A 12552-nucleotide genomic window follows, 5' to 3' on the forward strand; every position below is an offset into this window, starting at 1 on the left:
GGAATTTTACCACTTAACCTCCGTTCACTGTACACAGGCATTACAAGGTTCCGTGCATGCAAACGTTCTCTCCAAAAGAAAAGGTGCCAAGAACAGTTAATTTATGCAGAATACATTATCTTGGAAAATTATACGGATCTCGACAGAAAAAAAAACCTCATCATGGAGACTAATTATGGTTCTGCACAAAATAGATTCACTCTCCACCTATGTAGGGCGCTCAGCAGCCAACTCCGTGGATGATCTAGGGACAAGCGATCACCATTCTTCCGATAGGACCAGAGTTGACCCACTGAAATATTCGGTAGGGTGGATGGAGAGGAAGCATATATGACAAAGTTAACCTGTGCAGATTTCAGATCTTCTCATAATAAAACACAGCGTACGAAAAATTTGAAAGGTAAATTCTGCAAAATACAATAGATTTTCTCCAGACGGAAAACTGTCTCCAGTGCCATCTAGAGGTGACTACCATGTCACCCATAACTCCACCTCTGAGGAGCCTTCAAGGCAGATTCTTATTGGCTAAGAATGCGTGGAAGAGGGAGTTTCGGTCATTCTGGAGGAGAGCTATTTTACACATTTTCCAGGCAGGATTGCATCAAAGTCTCCATAATTTTCATTTTATCTTTATTTTTTACATGGAAAAATCCTGTTTTTTTGCAAAGAAGAAGAAATAAGAATAAAAGTAACATTGACAATGACTCATGATTTGATTGGGCGTTTGGACGATGGAAGTGATGGTAAAAGGTCTCTCTTACCGTTCTGTGATGGTCTCTCGCAGTCCGCTGGTTACTCCTTTGACCACAGTACTTGCCTTTGGCGTTAATACGACTTGAGATATAAAGAAGGAGCCTTTCTTTCTGCGTTCGGTAATCGATGACTGTAGGAATTGAATTAATTTTTCTGTGTCTGTCGTGTTGGCCCAAGGTGCTGGCATCATCTGCCCGGGCCAGAGGAAAGGAACCTCGAGGGCTACGGGGCTGTGGTAGAAAACTAGGATCTGGTAATTCCTTTCCCAAAGATACTGAAGACTTATTTCCTGGGCAAATATAGCCGGACAAGTCTTGTTCCCAAATATATCCTTGAGCATTTGCACAAGCATTTCGTGATGGGACTTTTGCATGCCATAAAAATGGTTAAAGTCTAAAAATACCACCTCCTTCTTGTGACTGGACAGAAAGGCATTGATCTCTTGCAGTCCTTCATTGACTTTGGCACTAAATAATCCATGAGCAAAATACAACTCGTTATCGGGGTCTCTGGGTTTGGTCGAAATCCGAAGATCGAAATACCTTACCCCGGCCTCCATCTGGCTCGTGAAGTTCATGGTTTGTGTAGCCAACCATTTTCTCATCAATTTTTTGGCAACTGTACCAAAAACGGAGACAAAGTTCTGGACAGTTTCCGGCTGTTCTGGTCCAACTGGAGATGATTCATCGATGTAGAAGCTGAAGGAGTCGTGTGATCCTACAAGACAAGGAAATATTAAATCAGCATGAATAATTGGTCGATAATGGAAGCCAAGACTCTATGACGGGTCTGTTTTCTGAAGCACCCAAGTGGAGGTTCATGAGCCCTAATGAATTTAATTGGGTTTGTTGGCTGATATGGATGGAAAAAAAATGTGCTGCAGATAAAAATGCTGCAAACTGTAAGTGTGATTCCTAATTCTAGGAACTTTTGTCACCATCTCTGGATATTCCATAACTATTTAAAGTGGTTGTCCCACGAGCAACATCCATTTTAATTAATAGATCTAGAAATAATAACAAGTTCCACAATTGGATGTGTTACAAAACTGTTCCCCACTGAAATAATCTCATACATGTGTTCTACCGTCTTAATTGTTGTGTGTGACCATGCAGGAAAATAGTTGGCACAGACCACAGCTACTGGCCAGGGAAGGAAGAACAAGTCACTTATGATAAGTGAGTATACAGATGTCACAGCAAGAGCTCGCAGTTGCTCATTTCTAAGGTAACATTTCTCTGCTTGTTTCATCACAGGAGTGATCATTTCTACAGGGATTCACAGCTTTTACTGTCTGAAGTAACACATTTCCCTGCCTGTTTTATCACAGGAGTGAGTGTTTCTACAGAATATCGCAGCATCACAGCTTTTTCTATCTGAAGTAACACATTTCCATGCCTGTTTTATCACAGGAGCGAGTGTTTCTACAGAGTATCACAGCTTTTTTCTGTCTGAAGTAACACATTTCCCTGCCTGTTTCATCACAGGAGCAAATTCTTCTGCAGCCTCTCCAACCCTCCACGCTCAACATAAATCACGTCAGTGACATAGAACTTCCAGTGGCCGCTGAGCTTGTATGTCACTTATTTGATTTACAATTAGTTCAGAGGACTGGAGACGCAGCAGGAGCACTTGCTCCTGTGATAAAACAGGCAGGGAAATGTATTACCTTAGAAAAAAAAGCTATGAGCCCCTGCTGTGACAGTTTTTTTAATCATTACCTTAGTCTTATGTGCTTTAGCAGCAGCTGCCTGACACTAGTTGCTAAAGTGCTAACGTCTTTTTCTATGCAAGTGATTGGTGACAAGTACGTTCCCTTCCCAAGTGCAGAATATCACTTTACTCTGTTACATCTCATTTGTTATTTCTCTGCCCGAATCTTCAGCTTCTGCAGATAGATTTGTAAGAATAATGACACAAAACCATCTCAGTTCTATGCAGAAAGTTGCACTTTTCTTTAGTGCTGTTATTATAGAACTTTTCTTTTGTTTGTTACGTTTCATTGTTAGTCCGGATTTGGCTTGGAGTTGCATAGCATCACTTATCTTCCCTGTGACTAATGATCTGTCAGTGCACAGAGAACAGCAGCATATCCCAGCTCAGTAATCAGCGGTGGCGATGACAATGACATCCCCACCTCCACCTGCGGCAGCAAATGCAGAAGAGGAGCTGAAGAATGGGGCGACCCGCTGGGGCGACATTTACTCAGCGCTTGTAAATATCTCCATGCATTACACTGTGTAATGTGTGACTGTCACATGTAGCCGCTTTGTCTCCACGTCTTCTCCATTATACCTTCCTCGCCCAATTGTTCCTTGTGAGAACAGCTTACGGCAACACGTTACTTTCATGGAAATTCGATGCAAAAAATGTAAAGGATTTGTCCACTTATACTCGAATGCAATAAAAAGGAATATTAAAAAACTTTAAAATATAAAAGGTTAAAAATCCTGATATTTTGTGTCTACACTATGCAGACCCAAGTGACGTCATGGTTGTAGAGTAGAAAAAAAAGGATGTAGTCTGTTTCTAAAGGCTTTTCTTGAAGACCAACAGATGGTAGAGCCTTTTGGAGGGTCATGATTTTTTTCATGACCCTCCAAAAGGCTCTATGTGAGACCACCTTAGACTCCTGGACCCTATAAAAACCATCCAAAACTTCACGGAAATCAGAGGTTGTCAGAAGGTTTCTTGTTCGTTGGGAGAAAGGGACTGTGGCCATGGAAAAACATAGATCGGCATAGGAGCTGCATACCCAAAATGGCAAAAGTGTTCTCCAATTTAATTCAATTGGTTGTGAAAGGGGACAGGGATTGTAGAGAGTTATCAATGGATTTAACGGCATAGTTAGAGATATGCTGATGAGACTCCACATTGGGTGGAGTATCTGGTTTATTTGATGCCATTTTATATATTTATATACTTTAATTTAATGTTATCATTATTGTTTCTATATGTAGTGAAGCTCGGAGCCTCCTGTACAGTGATGGTAATGCAGGCCGGCACTGGCCGCCAGAGAGCCCGTCATTTAGAGGATAAAGAAAACCCGACCCCGGCTGACTCGAAGCCATCCTGTGCTCCCGGCATCACACTTCTAAATGATATCAGCAAAATCCTGCTTATTACTGTCTATTCCTGTCTCACTCCGCAGCTACTGACAGATCTCTGACATAGCAAGAAGACAATTGTTCTCATCATCACAAAGTGCGACTAGGAGAGAGTAAGCCAAGAAGAAACAGAAATAGCACCGAGATCTGCAAGCGCCATTAGGTCGAGCACGAGAGCGCAGAACTACACGGGGAGGAAAGAGCTTACTAGTCAGGGAATAGAGGCTAAAGGAAAGGGATTAGTGACACTGGGGATGGGGGAAAGGGCAGGGAAAAAGGTGCGGAGAAAGGAAAGGAAGGGGTGAAAAAAAGAGAAATGATGGAAGGAGAGAAAGGATGGAGGGAGAAGAGAAGGGGAGAAAGGAAGGGAAATGATGGAAGAAGGAGAGAAAGGATGGAGGGAGAAGAGAAGAGAAGGGGAGAAAGGAAAGGAAATGATGGAAAGAGAAGAGAAAGGATGGAGGGAGAAGAGAAGGGGAGAAAGGAAGGGAAATCATGGAAAGAGGAGAGAAGGGAGAAAGGAAAGGAAAGGGAGATGATAGAAGAAAAAGAGAAAGGAAGGGGAAGGATGGAAGGAGAAGAGAAAGGAAGGGAAATTATGGAGGTAGAAGAGAAAGGAAGGAGGGACAAGAGAAGAGAAGAGGAGAAAGGAAGGGAGATGATAGAAGGAGAGAAAGGATGGAGGGAGAAGAGAAGAGAAGAGAAGAGAAGGGGAGAAAGGAAGGGAAATGATGGAAAGAGAAGAGAAAGGATGGAGGGAGAAAGGAAAGGAAAGGGAGATGATAGAAGAAAAAGAGAAAGGAAGGGGAAGGATGGAAAAGAAGAGAAAGGAAGGAGGGACAAGAGAAGAGGAGAAAGGAAGGAAAATGATGGTAGGAGGAGAGAAAGGATGGAGGGAGAAGAGAAGGGGAGAAAGGAAGGGAAATGATAGAGGAGAGAAAGGATGGAGGGAGAAGAGAAGAGAAGGGGAGAAAGGAAGGGAAATGATGTAAAGAGGAGAGAAAGGATGGAGGAAGAAGGGAGAAAGGAAAGGGAGATAGAAAAAAAGAAAGAGGAAGGGTAAGGATGGAAGGAGAAGAGAAAGGAAGGAGGGACAAGAAAAGAGAAGAGGAGAAAGGAAGGGAAATGATGCAAGGAGGAGAGAAAGGATGGAGGGACAAGAGAAGGAGAGAAAGGAAGGGAAATGATGGAAGAAGGAGAGAAAGGATGGAGGGAGAAGAGAAAAGAAGGGGAGAAAGGATGGGAAATGATGGAAAGAAGAGAAAGGATGGAGGGAGAAGAGAAGGGGAGAAAGGAAGGGAAATCATGAAAAGAGGAGAGGAAGGATGGAGGAGAAGGGAGAAAGGAAAGGGAGATGATGGAAGAAGGAGAGAAAGGATGGAGGGAGAAGAGAAGGGGAGAAAGGAAGGGAAATGATGGAAAGAGAAGAGAAAGGATGGAGGGAGAAGAGAAGGGGAGAAAGGGAGGGAAATCGTGGAAAGAGGAGAGAAGGGAGAAAGGAAAAGAAAGGGAGATGATAGAAGAAAAAGAGAAAGGAAGGGGAAGGATGGAAGGAGAACAGAAAGGAAGGGAAATTATGGAGGTAGAAGAGAAAGGAAGGAGGGACAAGAAAAGAGAAGAGGAGAAAGGAAGGGAGATGATAGAAGGAAAAGAGAAAGGAAGGGGAAGGATGGAAGGAGAAGAGAAAGGAAGGAGGGACAAGAGAAGAGAAAGAAAGGGAAATTGTTATGAAAGGCAATTCAGTACTACAATGGACATAGTGGTCAGAGCACATACAGTGATCTGACAATAACCCAAAATCATAGAACGAGCTCTGAGACGTGGGAACTCTGCAGACCGCAATCCCTAATCCTCTCCAAACAACACTAGAGGCAGCCGTGGATTGCGCCTAACTCTGCCTATGCAACTCGGCACAGCCTGAGAAACTAACTAGCCTGAAGATAGAAAATAAGCCTACCTTGCCTCAGAGAAATACCCCAAAGGAAAAGGCAGCCCCCCACATATAATGACTGTGAGTTAAGATGAAAAGACAAACGTAGAGATGAAATAGATTCAGCAAAGTGAGGCCCGACTTTCTTAACAGATCGAGGATAGAAAAGGTAACTTTGCGGTCTACACAAAACCCTAAAGAAAACCACGCAAAGGGGGTAAAAAGACCCTCCGTACCGAACTAACGGCACGGAGGTACACCCTTTGCGTCCCAGAGCTTCCAGCAACAAATTAGACAAGCTGGACAGAAAAAATAGCAAACAAATAGCAAAGAAGAACTTAGCTATGCAGAGCAGCAGGCCACAGGAATGGTCCAGGGAAAAGCAAGTCCAACACTGGAACATTGACAGGAAGCGAGGATCAAAGCATTAGGTGGAGTTAAGTAGAGAAGCACCTAACGACCTCACCAGATCACCTGAGGGAGGAAACTCAGAAGCCGCAGTACCACTTCCCTCCACCAACAGAAGCTCACAGAGAGAATCAGCCGAAGTACCACTTGTGACCACAGGAGGGAGCTCTGCCACAGAATTCACAACAGGAAATGATGGAAGGAGGAGAGAAAGGATGGAGGGAGAAGAGAAGGGGAGAAAGGAAAGGAAAGGGAGATGATAGAAAAAAAAGAAAGGAAGGGGAAGGATGGAAGGAGAAGAGAAAGGAAAGGAAATGATGGCGGGAGAAGAGAAAGGAAGGATGGAGAAGAGAAGGGGAGAAAGGAAGGGAAATGATGGAAGGAGAAGAGAAAGGAAAGAGGGACAAGAGAAGAGGAGAAAGGAAGGAAAATGATGGTAGGAGGAGAGAAAGGATGGAGGGAGAAGAGAAGGGGAGAAAGGAAGGGAAATGATAGAGGAGAGAAAGGATGGAGGGAGAAGAGAAGGGGAGAAAGGAAGGGAAATGATGTAAAGAGGAGAGAAAGGATGGAGGAAGAAGGGAGAAAGGAAAGGGAGATAGAAAAAAAAGAAAGAGGAAGGGTAAGGATGGAAGGAGAAGAGAAAGGAAGGAGGGACAAGAAAAGAGAAGAGGAGAAAGGAAGGGAAATGATGCAAGGAGGAGAGAAAGGATGGAGGGACAAGAGAAGGAGAGAAAGGAAGGGAAATGATGGAAGAAGGAGAGAAAGGATGGAGGGAGAAGAGAAGGGGAGAAAGGAAAGGAAATGATGGAAAGAGAAGAGAAAGGATGGAGGGAGAAGAGAAGGGGAGAAAGGAAGGGAAATCATGGAAAGAGGAGAGAAGGGAGAAAGGAAAGGAAAGGGAGATGATAGAAGAAAAAGAGAAAGGAAGGGGAAGGATGGAAGGAGAAGAGAAAGGAAGGGAAATTATGGAGGTAGAAGAGAAAGGAAGGAGGGACAAGAGAAGAGAAGAGGAGAAAGGAAGGGAGATGATAGAAGGAGAGAAAGGATGGAGGGAGAAGAGAAGAGAAGGGGAGAAAGGAAGGTAAATGATGGAAAGAGAAGAGAAAGGATGGAGGGAGAAAGGAAAGGAAAGGGAGATGAAAGAAGAAAAAGAGAAAGGAAGGGGAAGGATGGAAGAAGAAGAGAAAGGAAGGAGGGACAAGAGAAGAGGAGAAAGGATGGAAAATGATGGTAGGAGGAGAGAAAGGATGGAGGGAGAAGAGAAGGGGAGAAAGGAAGGGAAATGATAGAGGAGAGAAAGGATGGAGGGAGAAGAGAAGAGAAGGGGAGAAAGGAAGGGAAATGATGTAAAGAGGAGAGAAAGGATGGAGGAAGAAGGGCGAAAGGAAAGGGAGATAGAAAAAAAAAAGAAAGAGGAAGGGTAAGGATGGAAGGAGAAGAGAAAGGAAGAAGGGACAAGAAAAGAGAAGAGGAGAAAGGAAGGGAAATGATGCAAGGAGGAGAGAAAGGATGGAGGGACAAGAGAAGGAGAGAAAGGAAGGGAAATGATGGAAGAAGGAGAGAAAGGATGGAGGGAGAAGAGAAGAGAAGGGGAGAAAGGATGGGAAATGATGGAAAGAAGAGAAAGGATGGAGGGAGAAGAGAAGGGGAGAAAGGAAGGGAAATCATGAAAAGAGGAGAGGAAGGATGGAGGAGAAGGGAGAAAGGAAAGGGAGATGATGGAAGAAGGAGAGAAAGGATGGAGGGAGAAGAGAAGGGGAGAAAGGAAGGGAAATGATGGAAAGAGAAGAGAAAGGATGGAGGGAGAAGAGAAGGGGAGAAAGGGAGGGAAATCGTGGAAAGAGGAGAGAAGGGAGAAAGGAAAAGAAAGGGAGATGATAGAAGAAAAAGAGAAAGGAAGGGGAAGGATGGAAGGAGAACAGAAAGGAAGGGAAATTATGGAGGTAGAAGAGAAAGGAAGGAGGGACAAGAAAAGAGAAGAGGAGAAAGGAAGGGAGATGATAGAAGGAAAAGAGAAAGGAAGGGGAAGGATGGAAGGAGAAGAGAAAGGAAGGAGGGACAAGAGAAGAGAAAGAAAGGGAAATTGTTATGAAAGGCAATTCAGTACTACAATGGACATAGCGGTCAGAGCACATACAGTGATCTGACAATAACCCAAAATCATAGAACGAGCTCTGAGACGTGGGAACTCTGCAGACCGCAATCCCTAATCCTCTCCAAACAACACTAGAGGCAGCCGTGGATTGCGCCTAACTCTGCCTATGCAACTCGGCACAGCCTGAGAAACTAACTAGCCTGAAGATAGAAAATAAGCCTACCTTGCCTCAGAGAAATACCCCAAAGGAAAAGGCAGCCCCCCACATATAATGACTGTGAGTTAAGATGAAAAGACAAACGTAAAGATGAAATAGATTCAGGAAAGTGAGGCCCGACTTTCTTAACAGATCGAGGATAGAAAAGGTAACTTTGCGGTCTACACAAAACCCTAAAGAAAACCACGCAAAGGGGGCAAAAAGACCCTCCGTACCGAACTAACGGCACGGAGGTACACCCTTTGCGTCCCAGAGCTTCCAGCAACAAATTAGACAAGCTGGACAGAAAAAATAGCAAACAAATAGCAAAGAAGAACTTAGGTATGCAGAGCAGCAGGCCACAGGAATGATCCAGGGAAAAGCAAGTCCAACACTGGAACATTGACAGGAAGCCAGGATCAAAGCATTAGGTGGAGTTAAGTAGAGAGGCACCTAACGACCTCACCAGATCACCTGAGGGAGGAAACTCAGAAGCCGCAGTACCACTTCCCTCCACCAACAGAAGCTCACAGAGAGAATCAGCCGAAGTACCACTTGTGACCACAGGAGGGAGCTCTGCCACAGAATTCACAACAGTACCCCCCCCCTTGAGGAGGGGTCACCGAACCCTCACCAGAGCCCCCAGGCCGACCAGGATGAGCCACATGAAAGGCACAAACAAGATCGGGAGCATGGACATCAGAGGCAAAAACCCTGGAATTATCTTCCTGAGCATAACCCTTCCATTTAACCAGATATTGGAGTTTCCGTCTAGAAACACGAGAATCCAAAATCTTCTCCACAATATACTCCAATTCCCCCTCCACCAAAACCGGGGCAGGAGGATCAACAGATGGAACCATAGGTGCCACGTATCTCCGCAACAATGACCTATGGAATACGTTATGTATGGAAAAAGAATCTGGAAGGGTCAGACGAAAAGACACAGGATTAAGAACCTCAGAAATCCTATACGGACCAATGAAACAAGGTTTAAACTTAGGAGAGGAAACCTTCATAGGAATATGACGAGAAGATAACCAAACCAGATCCCCAACACGAAGTCGGGGACCCACACGGCGTCTGCGATTAGCGAAACGTTGAGCCTTCTCCTGGGACAAGGTCAAATTGTCCACTACATGAGTCCAAATCTGCTGCAACCTGTCCACCACAGTATCCACACCAGGACAGTCCGAAGACTCAACCTGTCCTGAAGAGAAACGAGGATGGAACCCAGAATTGCAGAAAAATGGCGAAACCAAGGTAGCCGAGCTGGCCCGATTACTAAGGGCGAACTCAGCCAAAGGCAAAAAGGACACCCAGTCATCCTGATCGGCAGAAACAAAGCATCTCAGATATGTTTCCAAGGTCTGATTGGTTCGTTCGGTCTGGCCATTAGTCTGAGGATGGAAAGCCGAGGAAAAAGACAAGTCAATGCCCATCCTACCACAAAAGGCTCGCCAAAACCTTGAAACAAACTGGGAACCTCTGTCAGAAACGATATTCTCTGGAATGCCATGTAAACGAACCACATGCTGGAAGAACAATGGCACCAAATCAGAGGAGGAAGGCAATTTAGACAAGGGTACCAGATGGACCATCTTAGAAAAGCGATCACAGACCACCCAAATGACTGACATCTTTTGAGAAACGGGAAGATCAGAAATAAAATCCATAGAGATATGTGTCCAAGACCTCTTCGGGACTGGCAAGGGCAAAAGCAACCCACTGGCACGAGAACAGCAGGGCTTAGCCCGAGCACAAATCCCACAGGACTGCACAAAAACACGCACATCCCGCGACAGAGACGGCCACCAAAAGGATCTAGCCACCAACTCTCTGGTACCAAAGATTCCAGGATGACCAGCCAACACCGAACAATGAACCTCAGAGATAACTTTATTGGTCCACCTATCAGGGACAAACAGTCTCTCCGCTGGACAACGATCAGGTTTATTAGCCTGAAATTTTTGCAGCACCCGCCGCAAATCAGGGGAGATGGCAGACACAATTACTCCTTCCTTGAGGATACCCGCCGGCTCAGACAAACCCGGAGAGTCGGGCACAAAACTCCTAGACAGAGCATCCGCCTTCACATTTTTAGAGCCCGGAAGGTACGAAATCACAAAGTCAAAACGGGCAAAAAACAGCGACCAACGAGCCTGTCTAGGATTCAACCGCTTAGCAGACTCAAGATAAGTCAAGTTCTTATGATCAGTCAATACCACCATGCGATGCTTAGCTCCTTCAAGCCAATGACGCCACTCCTCGAATGCCCACTTCATGGCCAGCAACTCTCGGTTACCCACATCATAATTTCGCTCAGCAGGCGATAACTTCCTGGAAAAAAAAGCGCATGGTTTCATCACTGAGCAATCAGAACCTCTCTGCGACAAAACAGCCCCTGCTCCAATCTCAGAAGCATCAACCTCGACCTGGAACGGAAGAGAAACATCTGGTTGACACAACACAGGGGCAGAAGAAAAACGACGCTTCAAGTCTTGAAAAGCTTCCACAGCAGCAGAAGACCAATTGACCAAATCAGCACCCTTCTTGGTCAAATCGGTCAATGGTTTGGCAATACTAGAAAAATTGCAGATGAAGCGACGATAAAAATTAGCAAAGCCCAGGAACTTTTGCAGACTTTTCAGAGATGTCGGCTGAGTCCAATCATGGATGGCTTGGACCTTAACAGGATCCATCTCGATAGTAGAAGGGGAAAAGATGAACCCCAAAAATGAAACCTTCTGCACACCAAAGAGACACTTTGATCCCTTCACAAACAAAGAATTAGCACGCAGGACCTGAAAAACTGTTCTGACCTGCTTCACATGAGACTCCCAATCATCCGAGAAGATCAAAATGTCATCCAAGTACACAATCAGGAATTTATCCAGGTACTCTCAGAAGATGTCATGCATAAAGGACTGAAACACTGATGGAGCATTGGCAAGTCCGAATGGCATCACTAGATACTCAAAATGACCCTCAGGCGTATTAAATGCAGTTTTCCATTCATCTCCTCGCCTGATTCGCACCAGATTATACGCACCACGAAGATCTATCTTGGTGAACCAACTAGCCCCCTTAATCCGAGCAAACAAATCAGATAACAATGGCAAGGGGTACTGAAATTTAACCGTGATCTTATTTAGAAGGCGGTAATCTATACAAGGTCTCAGCGAACCATCCTTCTTGGCTACAAAAAAGAACCCTGCTCCTAATGGTGACGATGACGGGCGAATATGCCCCTTCTCCAGGGATTCCTTCACATAACTGCGCATAGCGGCGTGCTCAGGCACGGATAAAGTAAACAATCGGCCTTTTGGGAATTTACTACCAGGAATCAAATTGATAGCACAATCACAATCCCTATGCGGAGGTAGGGCATCGGACTTGGGCTCATCAAATACATCCCGGTAATCAGACAAGAACTCTGGAACCTCAGAAGGGGTGGATGACGAAATTGACAGAAATGGAACATCACCATGTACCCCCTGACAACCCCAGCTGGACACCGACATGGATTTCCAATCTAATACTGGATTATGGGCTTGTAGCCATGGCAACCCAAACACGACCACATCATGCAGATTATGCAACACCAGAAAGCGAATAACCTCCTGATGTGCAGGAGCCATGCACATGGTCAGCTGGGTCCAGTACTGAGGCTTATTCTTGGCCAAAGGCGTAGCATCAATTCCTCTCAATGGAATAGGACACTGCAAGGGCTCTAAGAGAAACCCACAACGCTTAGCATACTCCAAGTCCATCATATTCAGGGCAGCGCCTGAATCCACAAATGCCATGACAGAATACGATGACAAAGAGCAGATCAAGGTAACGGACAGAAGAAATTTAGACTGTACCATACCAATGGTGGCAGACCTAGCGAATCGCTTAGTGCGCTTAGGACAATCAGAGATAGCATGAGTGGAATCACCACAGTAGAAACACAGCCCATTCAGACGTCTGTGTTCTTGCCGTTTAACTCTGGTCAAAGTCCTATCGCACTGCATAGGCTCAGGTTTAAGCTCAGGTAATACCGCCAAATGGTGCACAG

General features: G+C 45.1%; 1 protein-coding gene across 1 annotated transcript in view; it reads right to left on the bottom strand.

Moving 5' to 3' along the window:
- PLCXD3 (phosphatidylinositol specific phospholipase C X domain containing 3) overlaps window positions 1–12552 on the bottom strand; it is a 99783-nt gene that overhangs the window by 54772 nt on the left and 32459 nt on the right. The window contains exon 2 of the mRNA XM_069745336.1: window positions 762–1470. Within this exon, the coding sequence (XP_069601437.1) occupies window positions 762–1470 (709 nt within the window). The remainder of the gene's footprint in view (window positions 1–761; window positions 1471–12552) is intronic.

Source organism: Ranitomeya imitator, chromosome 1 (genome assembly GCF_032444005.1).
Source record: "Ranitomeya imitator isolate aRanImi1 chromosome 1, aRanImi1.pri, whole genome shotgun sequence".
Classification (NCBI taxonomy): Eukaryota; Metazoa; Chordata; class Amphibia; order Anura; family Dendrobatidae; genus Ranitomeya; species Ranitomeya imitator.